The 17,992-nt window shown below is 48.7% G+C and overlaps 2 protein-coding genes across 3 annotated transcripts in view; one reads left to right on the top strand and one right to left on the bottom strand.

Moving 5' to 3' along the window:
• Positions 1-8,890, bottom strand: part of CHRDL2 (chordin like 2) — a 29,947-nt gene extending 21,057 nt beyond the window's left edge. Inside the window, exon 1 of one of the 2 annotated variants that reach the window (XM_047691003.1) lies at positions 8,207-8,890. In XM_047691003.1, the coding sequence (XP_047546959.1) occupies positions 8,207-8,288 (82 nt within the window). In that variant the 5' untranslated portion in view covers positions 8,289-8,890. The remainder of the gene's footprint in view (positions 1-8,206) is intronic. The other variant, XM_047691002.1, reaches the window with a different exon arrangement.
• RNF169 (ring finger protein 169) overlaps positions 3,034-17,992 on the top strand; it is a 104,870-nt gene continuing 89,911 nt past the window's right edge. Inside the window, exons 1-3 of the mRNA XM_047690996.1 lie at positions 3,034-3,155; positions 3,881-4,050; positions 6,233-6,325. Of these exons, the coding sequence (XP_047546952.1) occupies positions 3,127-3,155; positions 3,881-4,050; positions 6,233-6,325 (292 nt within the window). The 5' untranslated portion in view covers positions 3,034-3,126. The remainder of the gene's footprint in view (positions 3,156-3,880; positions 4,051-6,232; positions 6,326-17,992) is intronic.

The following is a 17,992-nucleotide window of genomic DNA, read 5'->3' as shown; positions in this document are numbered from 1 at the left end:
GCCCCTAGCAGTGATGTTTAATCCAGGGAAAAAAAGACAGGAGTGGAGAAAGTTTTCGTTTGAAAAGAACAATTGGCCCTTGTCCAGGCTTGAGATAGAGAAAAATTAAAGCTGGACGGGTCTCATACCCTTCAAAACCCCTCCCTCAGTGGCAGTGTGTGTATAGTCCAAAGACCCTGGCTTTGGAATCAGATAAGTGAGGGTTCCAATTAGATTTGGCCTTTTTTGGGGGGGAGGGGCAGAGGGAAAGGGAGACAGAGACTCTTAAGCAGGGTCCACACCCAGTGGGGAGCCCGACAAGGGCTCTTTCTCACAACCCTGAGATCATGACCCCGAGCGCATGACCCGAGTCCTGAAATCAAGAGTGAGACACTTAACCAACTGAGCCACCCAGATGCCCTGGATTTGGCTTTTATCTGCAGCCTGAGTTTAGACAAGTGACTTAATCACTCTAGGCCCCAGTTTCCATAGCTGTTAAATAGGATTCATAATAATCTCTATCGCTCAGGGTTATTATAGAATTAGATCAGATAATATATGTAGTATGCCTGGTGCTTGACACATATTAGATGCTCAATTACAGGGTAGGTCATAAACAAAAAGCAGATCTAAGTGCTGACCCCATACCTCCCTAGCAGTCTCTTTCTCACAGTATTCCTTTTACTCCCACAACTCTGTGGGTAGCCCTCAGGCGCCCATTAGGTCATGAACGTCATGGTCCAGCCACCGAGGTCAAACCTCCCAGGTATCATTTCCAACCTTACCAACCCTGTTCCCTATGGCTCCCCACCCTCTTCTAGCCACTCACAAGCCAGACTCCCCAATACCCGCTCTGCTTACACAGACCTCAAGGCTGGGATACAGAGATCAAAACTGGTCAGGACAGGCAAGAGCCTGGAGATCAGTCCCCAGAGGGAGGGAGAGGCTCATGAGGGTCCTTGAGAGCCCAGAGGGCAAAAGAAAGCCCTGGAAAAGTTTTAAACCTTTAAACCGGGGCATGCCTGTGGTCCGGTTTGCACTTTACCATTATCACTGTGGCCATGGGAGTGGAGAATGGGTCAGAGGGGTTGGAGGGCAAAACTGGAGGTAGAGGCCAGGAGAGGCTGTTGGCAGTTGCTGGTTTTGAGAGCATGCTGGCCTGGACCAAGACAGAAGCAGTGCCCACGGGCACAAGGGCAGATTTGGGGAATATGTGGGGAATACGGTGGGTGGGCTGTAGGGCAGGATGGATATGGGTGGGGAGGGAAAAGGAGCAGTCCAGGGCAGGATTGCGGCTACAGGCCTGAACCAACAGGTGGAGGTGGGGCACCTGACCCACGAAGTAGGGACTGTTATTATCATTCATTATGACTTCTTCTTCTTCTTCGGAATAGCGATGTCACTGCCTGCTCTCCACTCAGTTAGTGAGCTTCTATGTATCAGGTCTTCTGCCCAGTGGGCCAGGGGCATGACTAGGCAAGACACAATCCCTGTCCTCGAGGAGCTCCCAGCGTAATGCAGAAGATGGAGAGAGGAAATACATTTGACCCCAAACAACGTGGTTCTGAACTGTCCAGGTCCTCTTACTAGTGGATTTTTTACAGTACAGTATGTGTATTTTCTCCTCCTTATGATTTTCTGAGTAACGTTTTCTCTAGCTTCTTTGATTGTAAGATTATGTTGTAGAATACATATAACATACAAGAGATGGATTCATCGACTGTTTATGTTACTACTAAGGCTTCAAGTCAGCAATGGGCTATCGGCTGTAAAGTGTTGGGGGAGCCAAAAGTTCTATGCGGATGTTTGTGCGGGGGTGGGGTTGGTGCCCCAACCCCCACCTTGTTCAGGGGTGAGCTGTGCATACAGTGGGACAAGTTCTATGACAGTGGAAGCCCAGAGGCTTTTAGGGAAGGCATCCCCGAGAAGATGCCGGAGCTGGCTGTTGGAGGAGTTAACAAGGTGCGGACCAGACACAGGGGAAGGGGCTGTCAGCCCACAGGTGGAGTGACCGTGGTTCATGCAAGGAGCCCACCCACTACAGGTGGCTGGCATGGGCTGGGGGCTAGCTTCCTTCTTGCCTAAAGCGTCCACTTGGATAGGCTGCAGCCAAAGCTCTTCCCTAGCTTTATGCTGGCTGGACTGAAAGTGGTTGGACTTAGCTGATCTAATCTGAGAGGGCATTGGTGTTTACTAGGCGGACTCTCCATGTTCTCGTGTCCCTCCAGCCCGTCGTGAGCTGGCTCTTGTCTGCTTTTCCGGCAGTGCTCACAGCGGTGGCCCCGTGTGCAGCCTCCCCTCCTCTTGCTGAATTCCTAACTCCTCCACCACCCCACCGGGCTCTTTCACACTCCCGTGCCTTCCCAGGCTGTTTCCTCCACTTGGAATGTGATTCTCCATCTCCGTGTTGGGCCGCTCAGTCTCTTGTTCTATAAACGCCTGTCCAGATACCACCCTTCTCTGGGAAGCCGCCCCACCCTGCCAGGCCAGCAGCCGGTCCTTCCTCGGGGCTCCCACAGAACTGAGTTCAGCCTTCTCCGACAGCTCTTGCCACCGGATTAGATGAACTGATCAACTGCATTCTTCTTTCTTACTAAACTGTGAACATCTTGAGAACAGGGATTGTATCTCATGAATCTGTGTTATCTCTGAGGGCTCTGTACAGACCCCACACAGAGTTGGGTGCTCGACTAATGAGTGCATCATGAAAGAATGGAGTCGATGGAGAGGGAAGGTTCTGGAAAAAGAGGTGATTGATGGTTCTTAATCCTGGAAACCTCTTTCACAAAAAGAACACTTCATCCTGGGGCGCCTGGGTGGCTCAGTGGGTTAAGCCGCTGCCTTCAGCTCAGGTCATGATCTCAGGGTCCTGGGATCGAGTCCCACATCGGGCTCTCTGCTCAGCAAGAAGCCTGCTTCCCTCTCTCTCTCTCTCTCTCTCTCTGCCTTCCTCTCCGTCTACTTGTGATCTCTCTCTGTCAAATAAATAAATAAAGTCTTTAAAAAAAAAAAAAAGAACACTTCATCCTCTGATAAGATAGCCAAATCCCTCTCAGCACTATGACCTTGCTACCTACCAGGAATTAACCTTTGACCTTCCCTTTCCAGCTCTCACCATCTGCCATCTGAACTCACAAACCATACACCATGTACAAAAAGGTCAGGTGCCTGGGCAGGTAAGGGGATGAACAATTCCATGATCTTCATATGTAAGTAAAAAGTTCCAATCTGTCCCATCCAAGGCCATCCCTGTTCTGCCTTGAAACCCTCATCTATGCTAAAGGCCTCTGAGGGAATAGTTAGGAGTGGGTAGTATGATTGAGAATTCTTCCAACAGGAAGCAGAAAAGACACCCAGAAAGAAACTTCTGGGATACAGGGGAAGCTGGAGGGGACCAGGGGGTGTGGGGTGTGAGAAGAGAGGCCCGGGATTGTGGCTGGCCTGTCCGCAGCTGGCAAGGACTGGAGCGAGCCAGCTACGCAGGAATTTGAGAATGTTCCCATCTTTCCCTTGCATCCACACAACAATACTTTATTTATTTATAGTTCCCTCTCAGACATAAGCTCTGCTCTGGGCTCTGGCACTCAGTGGGGGAGGGAATCAGAAGTGAAAACCTCAGGTCTTCAGCAGCGAAGCTGGGCGACCAAGGGAAAAGGCCCTCACTTCTCTGAACCTGACTCCTCTTCTCTGGCACATGACAGATGTTCAAGAGCACAGAAGTACCTCAAAGGAGAGCAATTTCAAACCAGGAAAGGCAGCTCTATTACTGGCAAGGGTCGGGGGGTGGGGGGAGGGCAGAGATGAGACTATTTACATTCTCTTATGCCTTGGACACGTGCATTTAGATTCAGAGTATCTTAGAAAGGGACTGAGAGATGATGTCCAATCCTTTATTTTACAGATGTGGAACAATCCTAGAAGAGGGTCAGGAATCGCCCAAGATCATTGATTTATGCCGGCACAAGCTCCAATGGCCGTCTTTGGATCTGGGAGGCTGCTTATGGGAATATCTTTCCCCTAAAGGGGCAGGACCAGGAGAAAAGGCTTTAAATTGCAAACGGAAGGATCCAGGTGAGCCCTAAGGAAGAATCCTGACTATAAGAATGGGTATCAGAAGAAGACTGGAACGGCCTTCCCTGGTATGAGATAGGATCCTGTCTAGGGGCTTCCCTGAAATGATCTCGGCACTGCACCTCCCAGGGGCACCGCGCTCACGCCAGTTCCTTCTCTTTGGGAGTCCAAAGGATTCTCCCAGAGGCCGGCGCCATGGCTAGTGGCTGGGGGAACTTGAGAGGGCAGTCCTGGAACAGGTGCAACGGCTGGAACAACTGTGCAGCTGTTGCCCTGCTCCAGCTCCGCGAGTGAGTGAGACAGAGACCTCTACTGGTGGGAGAGAGGAGGTGCAGAACCACCTAGACCCACCCAGGGAGGGGCCTGCCTGGAGCCAGATGCCAAGACTTTACCCACCCAGGTGCCCACCTTCCCCCATGTACATCTGGACAGCAACTAAGCTGAACAGCAGGGCAAGGTCCCTACTGGTGGGTCTCCCTCCACACTCACTATTCTAGGCCTTCTAGGTATGCTCTCTGGTGTCGGAGGAGAGGAGGACAAGGCTGTAGATCAAAACGCCCCCAAATTCCTTTTCCAAAGTCCAGAGCAGACTCAGAATCAAGGCAACAGCATCTCTGGATCTTAGAGTCTTAGAATCACAAGATGTTAAAGCCAGACCGGTCCTCAACAATGATCTGTTTGGGTCAACCAACTCTATTAACAGCTGGGAAAACTAAGAGGCAGAGAATGACAACTTGTCTGGTGTCACAGTTGGAATGCGTAGCAGAGCCAGACTGAAGCCCAGACCTTCTGATTCCAGTTTGTCCTCTGTGTCACCTCACACAATGGGAGTTCCCTTCCTGCCCCATCTCTACTTCTGCAGTCTGGCATCCTGTCACCTGAGGACAGAAGCTTCGATTCCTACCATACACATAATCCTTGAAGAGGACATAGAGATTGATGTTTTTACTTGATAACTGTCTCCTGAAAGCAGGATTGGACAGCCAGAGGGAAGAGAAAGCAGAAGCATGTCAGATACTTTAAGGGTGGGGGTGGGAGGGACCAATTAGCAAGGGAAGTGCACAATAGAGAGGCACTGACATAGGGGCAGAGCACTGGAGAGGGAGTCAAGATACTCCGCAGGTTCTCATTCCAGAGGGATGGGTGCCCAGACTGATGAACATCACGCATGTCCGTGGCTCCGCCTGGGGCTGGGATTAGTATCAGTCAGTGACCAGGTCATGGACCTGGAATCGGGGTTCTATCTGTGGTCAGTTTTGAGGATCGGGACTCAGTCCATGGCCAGAGTTGAGACTCCGTCCAGGTTGAACTCAGTCTGTGGCTGGAAACAGAGCCAAGGACAGAATAACCTTTGCTGGAACAGCCTCTCACTGTAACCGAGGAGCAGACGGCTCTGTGTGCTCACAGGCCTTCGAATCCTGCAGGGCTGAGCCCTCAGGAGTCTGACATGATACAGACCTGAGAACTCCCATCTGCGGGCACCACTTCTGAAAGCACCTGAGGTTTCACCAGGAGATTTCTTAGGCGCGACAGGCCTGGGATCTTACTTGAACTAAGACAAGGACCTTCCTAAGAGACCCCCAAATAGGACCCTGGCAAGTGATGCTAGAATAGGATTGTTCCTAGATTCATGGAGAGTCAGCACTAGACAAAGTGAAGCTCAGAGAGGGAAGTGATTTGTCCCAGTGGGCACAACCAATAAGTGACACATCTGTTGATTCTTTTCGTTAATAAATCTGCAGTATGAACTTGGGCAAGTCTCTCCCACTTCCTGGGCTTGAGTTTAACTCTAAGGATAGCAAAATTGCAGGTAGAAGCAGATGATTTTCAAAGGCTCTTTCAGCACTGACATCCCAGAATCTGAACACGCCCTTCTGAATGCCAGTCCACCTCCCCTTAATCCAAGTCTGCTCTGAGTTGTTTTCTCACGTGTGTGGAGCTAAGCTCCAGGCTGGAGGGGAGATAGAATTCTGGCAGCACCCGGGAGAGGTGGCCTGAAGGCCAGTGGAGGCACGGAGGAAGGAGATGGAAGGGGCGTGGGTGGCCAGGGAGAATTTGCTGGAAGAAGTGTAACCCAGCAGGGTGATGAAGGGCTGGCAAAATGTGGGAGGTTGACAAGACGGGTGTGGGTAGGACATCAGCAATCATGCACAATGATCTGATTCTGGGACATCTTTCACAGATGCAGCCAGGGCAACAATGCCTGGAGAAAAGCCTTGGGGGCTAAGAAGGCTGTGCCAAGAGGAAGGGAGGCAGGTGTGGAGGGCATTCTGTGGTAAGTCCCTTTCAAGAAACAACGGGTAAGTGTTAGGAGGAAACCTTCAGGGCCCAAGGAAGGGGAGGAGACATTTACTGAGTACTAGGCATTGTGCTGGCTAACTTAACACGGTCACCTCCTTGAATCCTCCCAAGAACCCTTTGGGTTCCAGGTGCATCTGTGTCTCAGATGAAGAAATTGAGGCTCAGAGAAGTTGTGACGTAGGAAAAGTCACACAGCTGCTGAGGGCCAGAGGCAGGACTTGAACCCAACACTGAGTTCTTTCCATTACTCGTTACTAAGGACTTCTATGAGTCTCATGCTGCTGGCAGCCCAGAGACGACCAGACACGCAGCCTGCCCTCACAAGCAGAGACAGGAATGAAACAGAATCCAGCCCCGCCAGCTCCAGAAAGTCACGTGCAAAAGAAAGGCAGCAAAAGAAAGGGGGAGGTGGGCTGTGGAGAGGACAGAGCGCTAGGCTGGAACTTGGGAAACCAGGGTCTTCATCCCAGGCCCCGTGCTGCGTAACCTAGAGCAGACCCCTACCCCTCCTTGTCCTCCATTTCTTTATCAGGTATTTTAGGATTTGAACTTAGCTCCTTCCTTCTCATTAAGTGAATTTTTGGTTTTGTTTTCCATCCTCAAGCATTCCAAGAGACTGGGGATGGGGAGGGCATCCACCAGCCTTTTGCAGGGGTGGGGGAAACTGAGGTTCAGAGAGATGATTTAAACTGTTTGAGGTTACACGGCGTCTAAGTGGAGGAGTGTGAATTAGGAGACTGATATTTTTAATGACACCAGCTAGTTGCTGGTGCTAGTTGCTTGACATATTTTCTCCAATTTAATTCTTACAACAGTCCTGGGATTTTAACTCCCAGTTTAAAGATTAGGAAACTGAGGCTTAGAGAGGTACCCTCCACTTGCTGGTGGTATTAAAAAGATGAGTGATAGGGTGACTGGGTGGCTCAGTGGGTTAAGCATCTGCTTTCGGCTCAGGTCATGATCTCAGGGTCCTGGGATCGCCCGCATCAGGCTCTCTGCTCAGCAGGGAGCCTGCTCCCCTGCGCCCCCACCCCCCGCCTGCTTCTGCCTACTTGTGCTCTCTCTCTGTCAAATAAATAAATAAGATCTTAAAAAAAAAAAAAAGATCAGGGATTGTGAAGACTGGTGTATCTCCTTGTGCCTTTGTTGCCTCCTGGAGTCTTAAAACTCCAAATCAGGGTTCCTTCCAGATGCTGAGGGGCAGGGGGGAAAAGCAGAGGATTTGGAATTGGAGAGCTCATGCTTTGGATGGCTTACTAGCTCTGAAAACTTCAGCAAGTTTCTTCTGTCAACCTGTTTTCTCATCTGTAAAATGCAAATGACAGTACCCACCTCATGGGAGTGTTGTGAGGATCACAGGGGGTAACAAAATGAGGTTATCTAGTTAGCTCTTCTTTCTTTCCATGGGCTTCTTTTGAAAGCAGTAGTCTACATCTCCATCACTTCCATCACACCCGTGTAGGCAGACATGCCCAGCTCTCTCTCGAGAATGTGAAGCACCACCAGCAGCCAACACACACACACACACACACACACACACACACACACACACACACCCAGTGTCCTGCCCTCTCTCCCACCGCCCTCAGTACCCCCATCCTCAGGTCCAGGGCAGCAGTCTCCCCCTCTGAGTTTTGCCAAGCCCCCCCCCCCCCAGTCCCCCCAGTATCCCACACTCATCAGCCCATACTGGTCGTTAGAGGAGTCTCCACTCTCCCCCACAGGTGCTGCCCACATGGCTATCAGAACAGTTTGGGGTCGAGAGTCCTGGCACTTTCCCCGAACATCCCAGGGGCTCAAATCCCTCCTCTGCCTACCCTCCTCTGCCTACCCAGCCCCAACCACCCCTACTTACGGGCTCGAGCGTGGGAGTCCAAGGGGAACCAGAGTAGCGCGAGTCCCAGCAAGGAGGAGAGGACCCTTACCTCGGGAACCATCCTTCCTTCCCCCAGGGCCAGGCCGCCAGGCGCTGAGCCAGGAGGGGCGTCGGGAGAAAGTGAGATGAAGACACTGAGGCACTGGGGCACAAAGCAGCCCGCAAACCCAGGGAGGGTTGCCTCTATACCGGAGAGTCAGAGAAGGGTGGAGTAGGTGGTGAGGACAGAAAGGGAGGTCCAAGGTGGGAATAAGAGGAAGGTGGAAAGAGAACAAGGGAAGAGGAGAGAGAGAGATGGAGAGATGGAGGAAGGTGCGGCTAGAAGGGAAAGCAATAAAAGCAAAGAAGGTGAGATGGAGGGGAAGTGGAGAAAGACGGGGAGGACCGGGTCTGCAGAGCGCGCAGCTTTGGGCGAGGCGCGCGGGACCAGCGGGCGGATCCGGGCGCGCCGGCTACAAGCGCCCGGCGCCCTCTGCTCGGTGGGCTCGGGGTAAGGCTGCGGGGTCCTGGGGCCCGGCTGGGCGGCGGTACCGGCGGCGGCGACGGCGCGGCGGCCGCGGGGGCTGGCTGAGCACGGGCCGGCTGTGCACGCCAAGGGCGCCAGGCGCCGCGCTCGGGCGCATTTGTACTTTGCCGCGGGAAGCAGGCAGCCCCGGCCTGGCGCTGGCCTAGCACTGGCGCCTCCTCTGGGGCACCGCGGGCTCGGTGGATTGGCCACCCGAGAAACAGGCCCACTTTTCCCCTCCTCTCTCGTGCGGGTCTCCGGGACGCACGCTCCAGGCTCGGCGCCGAGAGGAGGCGAGAGGGCTGGGGAGGGGGAAGGGGCCACCCGGACCACGGGCTTTAACCCCTGACTCTCCGCGGCGCCCAGGGCGCAGGAGGGCGCAACCCAGTTAGGCTTCAGGTGGAACTTTCGGGTGGGGAAGGATGAGATGTCGTGGTAGGAGAGGGGAATCGGGCTGCGGGAACCGCAAGGCGCTCAGGGCTGGGCGGTGCGTGCACGTAACTGGGGATGAAATCAGGACACTTGCCATTCTTAACTCTGTGGTCTTGGACGTGCCACCTCGGAATCTAAAATGGGGATCTTAATACGTTCCACATTTTTTCCGAAGATGAAATGAGATAATGAACGTCAAAGTACTCACATCTCAAAAAAGAGCGGGTCATAATTCCAGGCAGCTGGAATGACCTTACCAGTTCCCCTTGCTACCCTTTTATGCGCTCCGTGCCTTCGTTGAAATCCAGTCCAGCGGGATTCTTGGCCCTTCCTCTGGAAGTCTTCCTCTGCTATTCCCCCTCTCACTCCTGAAGCAGGATATGATCTCTCCTTGGTCTCTGCATGTAAGATCTGCACCTCCCTGAGAGCGATGGCCAAGTTCAGTCCTCTCCCCGGAGAACTCATTGTCAAAGTGTCATCACCAGAAGGTGAGCTCCCTGTGGGTACAGCCCCACAACCCCATGATTAGTGCTCTATTCCTTGTGTTGAATGAATGCATGAATTAGTAGGACTCCTGAGCCTTCCCGATAAGAAATACCCAGGATCTGAAGTCAAAACGGCAGGGTCCTTCTCTCAGCTCTCTCCCTAACTTGCTGGGCCATTTTGATTAAGTTCATCCATCTGGCTTTGGACCTCAACTTCCTGCCCAGCTTCTCTTGCAGAGCTCCTAGAAAGTCCAGTGAGCAGGGGAGGGGAGAGGATGAGAAGAAGAGGTGTGATGGGATACTGAGCCACATGCCCCCCTGGTAGAGAATCCTTTCCAGCTTCTCACACTTCTGGCTGGCTGGTTGTAAAGATATCTTCTTACAATAAGGCTGGGCTTGCCATTTCCCTGTGCTGCCAGGCTATCCGCCCCCCCCCCCCCCGCCCCCGAACAAAGGGCACTGGGAAGAACCAGGGGTCCCCAGAGATGGAGCTTCCCCAGGGCTCTCAGAATCAGGGACAACCATGATCTACCCCCAGGGGCCCTCCAGACTTAATTTCTCCCACTTCAATCTGGCCAGTCTCTTTGTCTTCCCTGAGTATATTTGATTCTAACCGATAATGACAGCTATAAGGAAGCATGTCATCATGCTTCCCTTTTTTGCGTTGGCTTTTGGGGAGCTCAGACTTGAGTGTAGGGCTTCATTGCAGAGATAATCTCATTCCAAGGATCTGGGACAGAGATCTTTCCTTTCTCCATCTTTGTTTAAAGTCTTCTGTACACATTTATTCACGTCTTAGATGGACGAGGTGAATTAAGATTGGCTTGTCCTATGTCCTGCCCATTCTACTTCAGGAAATATCTCTACCCTGAAACCCAAACACACCTTAGTCCTCCTCTCCATCCTCACTGCTCCCAGAGTTGGGGCCATTGTCATCCCTTACCTGGGCTTTGCCAGCAGCTTCTAAGCGAGGCTTCCACTAATCTGGATCCCTCCAATGTATTTTCCTCACATGTGCCCTAAGAATTTTGCTGAATGTTTCTACTGACAAATCTGATCACATCACTTTCTCCTTAAAATCCATCATTGGAGGGGCCCCTGGGGGGCTCAGTTGCTTAAGCAATAGACTTTTGGTTTCGGTTCAGGTCATGATCTCAGGGTCTTGAGATCTAGCCCCATGTAGTGTCCGGCTCCCTGCTCAGTCAGGAGTCGGCTTCTCTTCCTCTCTCTCTGCCCCCACTCATGCTCTTGTGTGTGCAAGCACAAGCACTTTCTCTCTCAAATAAATAAATATCTTTAAAAAATCCATTATTGGAAGCAAATAAATAAATATATAGATCACATTAAATGCGATGTGGTATCCTAGACCAGATTCTGGGACAGTAAAAGGACATTAGCGGAAAAACTGGTGAACCAAGTCTATACTTTAGTTAATAGTTATGTACCAATCTTGGTTTCTTCGTCTGGGAAGAGGTTCCTTGGCTATGTAAGATGTTAGCATTGGGGAAAGTAGGGTGGAGGATATAGGCTTCTTAGATAAGAACTCAGTACTCTCTCTGTCACTTTTCTATCAATCTAAATGATTTCCAAAATGGAAAAAAAAATGAAAAGTTTATTGAATAAGTAACAGAAAAAAAAATGATAGGCCTCCTATCATTTTCAGACTAAAATCCCAAATTGGTAGCATTGGATTCAAGGCTGCACATTTTGCTTCCTACTTATCAATCCCATCCACCCTGCACTCCACTCACTCACTTCCCCAAACCGTCTGTGCATTTTCACACCTTCATATGTTTGTATGTGTTTTCCTTCTGCCTGCACCATCTCCTTCCTCCTCTAGCTAGTGAATTCCTTTTAACTCTTCAAAAGTCAGCTCTGAGTGATTTTCTCTCTGAGGCCTTCCCAGAGTTCCTCAAATCAAAACAAATAAATTTTTTGTCTTTGTGTTTCCCAGAGCACTTTGTATAGCAACTACTGGAGTGTAAATATGTATTTGCATTTTGGAGTAAATATTTCTTTGCGTTTCTACTCAGTACTGTGGGAGCAGGGTCCTTTTTTCCTTTATATCTGTACTTCTAGCACTTAGCAAGGTCCCTGACACACAAAGAAATAATTGCTTCATGAATGAGTGGAGACCTCAGTGGTTTGAAAAGATCTTATTCTTCAATGGGGGAGCCTTCCGTGTGCTTACTGCTGTCGGTTTTAATCAATGATTGACATAAGAAACAAGCCCTTGAGGGAAATCTCTGCATCTTCTGTAGAATTGTTGTTGAAATGGTTGTTCATTAAGGTGGTTATCCTTTTATTTTATTTTATTTTATTTTATTTTTTTGAAGATTTGTGTCTATTTATTTGACAGACAGAGATCACAAGTAGGCAGAGAGGCAGACAGAGGTGGGGAGAGGCAGGCTCCTTGCTGAGCAGAGAGCCTGATGTGGGGTTCGATCCCAGGATCCTGGGACCATGACCTGAGCCAAAGGCAGAGAGGCTTTAACCCACTGAGCCACCCAGGTGCCCCAAGAGGGTTGTCCTTTTAGAAAGGAGACTTGATAGATTCTTCCAAAATCTAATAAAAAAAAAAAGGTATCTACCCATAATAATTTGTTGCACCAAGTTTAGTACCTGTTTCTTCCCTCTTAGGGAACTTGCTCGTTGCCTGCCAAGGGAGCCAGCCAATTGCATTATTGGACAGCTCTGTTAGAAAGTTTTTTAACTGATTATCTGGTTCTCTGTGACTCCCCACATCGCACCCAGCTCCCCCCTAGGGCTGTGCAGAAAAAGCCAACTCTTTTTGTTTCTTCAGAGCTCTGCAGAGACTTGAGACAAAGAAACCCTCTTCCATACTCGCATCCTTATCGGTTCCAGCCCCTGGACTCCTCGCACCACGTTAAACTTTGTCTTTCTTCAAATGCACTGAGCTCTTTGGCCCTCCCGCCCCCATACTTCCTCATGTACTTCACTAATGCCCTCCCTCTACCCACTCTTATCTGGCAGCTTTATTTTCCCAGGATCAAAATCGTTACCTCCTTCATTCATCCAACCCTGTGCCAGGCACTGTGCTAGGTGCTAGGGACACAGTAGAGAACAAGACAGACGCTGGTGCTTGTGGGCCAACTTCTTGCTGAAGTCTCTTTTGTGGTGTCTGAGTTAGCTGTCTCCTCCATGCTTCTGTATCTCCATTAGAGCAGTTACCACTTACCACACTGTATCATCAACGGTTTCCGGTCACCTCCTCTAAAGGGAATTCCTGTCTTCCCTAGCCTTCACCCAGCATTTCCCACAATAGCTGCTAAATAAAGGTTTGTTGAAGAGGATCCTTCTTCCTTCAAATAGTCCTCTTGCCAGAGATTATTTGTGGCTAAGGCCTCCTCTTGGGCCCAGTCTGCTTGATTATGTAAAATTAGTGTAGTGATAAAGATCAGAGAGATTAGTGTCAAGGAAAGACTTATTAACCCAGTCCACTTAATTCTGTAAGTAAGATTCTAAAAGCAGATTCAGCTAAGAGTTGAAGAGTTTGAATGTTTTGAATATAACTTATTGGCGAGTTTATGTAATTTAATGTTCAGAATGATCATGTTTAACAACCAGCTTGCAAAATTCCCGAGAACTTAACACTCAGCTCCCCTGAGCCCTTGGAGCCAGCTGGAGGACACTGCTTTTACTTGATGATGCCCTGAACGGTGTGAACAGATTTGAGTCTTTGAAGCCTGGTCCAGTTTAGGTACACTGGGAGGAAAGTCTTGTTTAAAGAAGCTGCCAAAGTTAATTTTCTTATGAACTGAACAATCCCCATTGAACTCCCACTCTTCAGCCAGGTTGGAGTTACTTATCCATATAACAAATATTTACTTAAAACCTGTTATTACTTTAGGACACATTCCTTTGGATCTCCAGATCTTGTGCGTACAGTTGGCCTAAATAAATGTTTGCAGAATGAATGTGAGGTTCACCTGTATTTATTTGTATGGGCTTTTAATGTGGCTTTGTGAACATTTCTAAGTCTTTTTTTCCATCTCAGTGGCCCCTCTCTTCCCAGACAGCCTGCAAACAGAGATTCTGATGGAGGGGAGCGCTGGGAAACCATGATGGGGGGGAAGACATAGCCCTTAATTTCACAGGGCTCTCATGAGGGAAACTGAGTGTGGACAAGTGTCTTCGGAAGCCACAAGTGGGATCAACCTTCGTCCAGATCCTAAAGTCTGATACCGACCAGAAGCCTCCTGTCTAGTAGGCGACCTAACTAACCTAGCACAGAGGACTATGGGACTTATGGTCCTGCCTTCTCCATGCTCAGGAGGACATTTGCAAAGCAGTTTGTCTTCAGAGACTTCTCCCCGTGGGTCTGTGATGATGTGACTAGGGTACCCGAGGACAGTGCCATCTAACTGGCTCTTACAGCCAGATGGTGGCAGGCCTTGTATCCACCCAGAGACAGGAATGTGTGAGCTATGCTCAAGCACGCTGGCCTTCTTTTGTTTCCTGGGATACACTGGGCTGCCTGGCCCCTGAAGGGGGTCTGCTTGAAGTTTCTGCTTGAAGTTTCTCCTGCTCCAAATGCTTTTCCCTCAGCTTTTTCTCTGACTGACACTTCATTCAGCTCAAAAACCAGTGAGGTATCTCTATCTATGGCTGGCCCCTACCAGTCAGTCATTTTCTATTCTACAGCCTGGTTTTATTTCCTATGTGTCACTTATCATTATCTGAAATGTATTTCTTTCTTTCTTTAAAAGATTTTATGTATTTATTTGACAGAGAGACACAGCGAGAGAGGGAACACAAGCAGGGGCAGTGGGAGAGGGAGAGCAGGCTTCCCACAGAGGGGGGGGACCCAGTGTAGGGCTTGATCCCAGGACCCCTGGGATCATGACTAGAGCCAAAGGCAGACACTTAACGACTGAGCCACCCAGGTGCCCCTAAGATGTATTTCTTCACTTGTCTGTGTCTACCTCCTCCACGAGCATGAAAGCTCTGTGATAGTCAAGGCTTTAATTCTTGGTCACTGCTATAATTCCTAGCTCCTCAGGATAGTGCCCACACATAGTACAGTCTTACTGAATTTAAAATTAATTAATTAATTAATTAAAAGTAAGCTCTACACTCAACGTGGGGCTTAAACTCATGACCCCAAGATCAAGAGTCAACATGCTCCACCCACTAAGCCAGCCCGGTGAGGTGCCCCTGAATGTTTTTTTAAATTGTTGTTTGTTTTAAAAAAGATTTTATTTATTTATTTGACAGAGAGAGACACAGCGAGAGAGGGAACACAGGCAGGGAAAGTGGGAGAGGGAGAAGCAGGCTTCTCGCTGAGCAGGGAGCCGGATGCAGGGCTTGAACCCAGGACCCTGGGTTCATGACCCTAGCAGAAGGCAGATGCTTAATGACTGAGCCACCCAGGCGCCCCCTGCTGAATGTTTTTTTAAATAAATGAAAATAAATGGAAGATAGAATACTAACCTAGATTATCTGATTCATGTGAGAAGTGAACCCTAGACTTAAGACTCCAAGTCCTTGGAATTTAACCACATAAATATTTTTGTCATTATTATTATTACTTCATTTATTATCATCATCCCACCACCATCATTATCTACAACAGTGCTGCATGGCACATATGGGTTCTTACTGTTTATCAAATGGATGAATGAATGAATGAGTAGACATCAATGCTATAGCTAGTCTCAAACTACCTTTCTAGTCTTATTTACTATTCCCCCTCCCCCTGTTCTAACTTCTTACTCTCCTCCTGCTACTCGGAAGCAATCATTTTCACTTAGCACACCATGTCTTCACATCTCCGTGTGTTGGCGTATTCTGCTGTTCCTTCTATTTGGAACTCCCATTCCTTTTTGATGAGTTCTCATTCTTTCTTTAGGACCCAATTTTGCATCCCATCCAGATAGTCGCTCTCTCTTCTGTGCTTCCCTGTTGCTTTGCCCGCACCACTGTTAAAAACTCATCCCCTTAGTTACAGTTGTGTATTGACATAGCTGCCTTCTCCCTTACGTAGCGAGCTCCTTGAGGGCAGGGACAGTAAATTTTCCTCTCTGTATTCTCAGGCATCATTGCTGGGCCTGCCACACAGCAGTTTCACAGTATTTGTTGAAATCCGTCTGTGGGTGTAGGCTACCCGCACAGCCACGTGCTAGGTGCTGGAGGAGATGTTCAGACTGGTCCAAAACACACTCCCTGGCCCCGAGAGCTTACAGTCTCATTGGAGATACAAGTCCTTCTCATAGGAAAAAATATTAAAAACCAGTGTATTCTAGAATTAAATACGAGACAGGAGAAAGCTTCGTGTGGTGGAGCGCTTATAGGACTGGACTTCTTTTCTGGTTCCGACTCTACTGTGAACTTATCATGTGGCCTTGACACATTATTTCCTCTTCTTTAGACCTTGGTTTTCTTCTCTGTAAACGAATTTATTTGATCAGAAGCCTTGGATGATATCTAAAGCCAGATTCCAGCTCTGACATTCCGAATTTGGTTCCATGGAAACTAGATGACGCGATGTGGCCAGAGCTCAGTAGTCTCTGTTTGCCCCCTGGTGGTCGCTCAGCAGCATCACAGTCGGGGAGACGGCGGTAGGCTTTTCCGAGGGAGAGATATGGCCGAGCCCAGAGCCTAGTAAACAAAGAACTGTGGAACAATGATCATTCTAGAAGAGAGCTAGTCAGGTTTCTCACTGGTCACTGGTAGATTGGTATAGAATCCTATCCTCCTTCAATATAGGGGAACAAGAGAGATCAGGCTCTCTGATCTCAGCCTCCAGCTGAACCCACTTCCTTATCTGTTTCTTTACAAACCAGCCAATCTTTGGGAGGCTGCTTTGTAGTCCCCTGACTTCTTCTGCTCCCATCACAGTGCTCTTTTCTGAGGCAAATTCTTCATTCTGGTCAGTATAACTACCTATCCATTTATTTATGACAAAATGGCTTTGTTTGTTTGTTTTTTTTCTCCCTCTCACTCTTTTCCTGGAGTAGAGCCATGAGCCAAAGTGAAGGTAATAGAAGGATTTCTTTGGTGGGATGGGGGGAAGAGACAGACTGTGCTAGATTAAGACATGTGATTTACACTGTTATAGGTGATCCGTACTAGCAGAGAAAGGGCTGTCTTTTAGTTGTTTCACTCAAAGTGAGGGTGGGGAGGGCCATTTGCCTACTTCCTATTCTCTACATGTTGAACCTAAAAGGACTTCTTAAAGCCACCTCTATTCCCCACCTCCAAAAAACAAAAAACAAAACAAAACAAACAAAAAACCCCCCAAAACCCAAACCTCATAACTAAATCAAAGTTGATGTTGGTTGCTTGGATTCTTGGGCCAGAGCCTAGAGGAAAAAGAAGAGGGACTCTGAGGGTAGGGAAGAGAGGAGGAGGGGAGGGAGGGGAAGAGAGAGGCAGAGTGAAAGCAGTTGCTGATTCCAGGTTAGATTTATAGGTTTTTATTTTTGTTTTCCACAAATGTGCTTGTTTGTCAAAGAGAATTTTTTCTTTTCTGACAGTGCACTGTGTCTTGAACCTTGCTAAACATTAAAGGCATGACTAAGGGGATAACATTCATTCATTCCACGTTATCTGGAATGTGCCAAATACTGTACTTAAAGCTGGCCCAGCCAAACGGGCTCAGCATCCATACCTTGCCTACTTTGTTCACTGTTGAATTCTCAGCATCTGTATTATCTGCTACATAACAGGTGCTCAAAAGAGATTTGTTGAATAAATGAATGGTACCTGCGATTTGTCCAGTGATTTCCCAACTCCGCGGGGGTAGAAGGAAGGCTGCTTAGATTATTTTTATCCCTCACTGATAAGGATAGGATTGAGAGTTATTCTTATAAAATACACATCCACATTACTCCTGTGGTCCAAATGTTAAATCTTTCAACAGTCCCCCAATAGCCTGAGTTTCTCTGTAAAATGGAGAGACTATCATACATACCTCACAGGGTTATTTTAGGTCTCAATGAGATAGAATATCATTGCTTAGCATGTTCCTAGCGTGTGGTAGTTGTTCAATAAATTCTAGTTCCTATTATTCTCTAATTTTCTAGCCTAATGTCCAATCCAGTGTTCTAGACACATTGAATTCTTTATGAGTCCCACACAGGAATGCCAGGAAGGCCACCCTCTCTGTCTACCTGGTGAACTTCTCGTCCTCCAGAACAGAGCTCGAATGTCCCCCTCTTTTGTGAAACCTTCCTCCCACTCCCTCTTGCTTTCTGCTTCTTCATTACCCTATATGTGTTTCAGTTACAGAGCATGCAATTCTGTTACAATTTTTTTTCTGTTGTAATTATTTACTTATACTTTTGCTTCTCTGTTAGGCTGTGACCTCAGGAGTACAGG

Source organism: Lutra lutra, chromosome 10 (assembly GCF_902655055.1).
Source record: "Lutra lutra chromosome 10, mLutLut1.2, whole genome shotgun sequence".
Lineage (NCBI taxonomy): Eukaryota > Metazoa > Chordata > Mammalia > Carnivora > Mustelidae > Lutra > Lutra lutra.
This window is presented reverse-complemented; position numbering and strand designations above follow the sequence as displayed.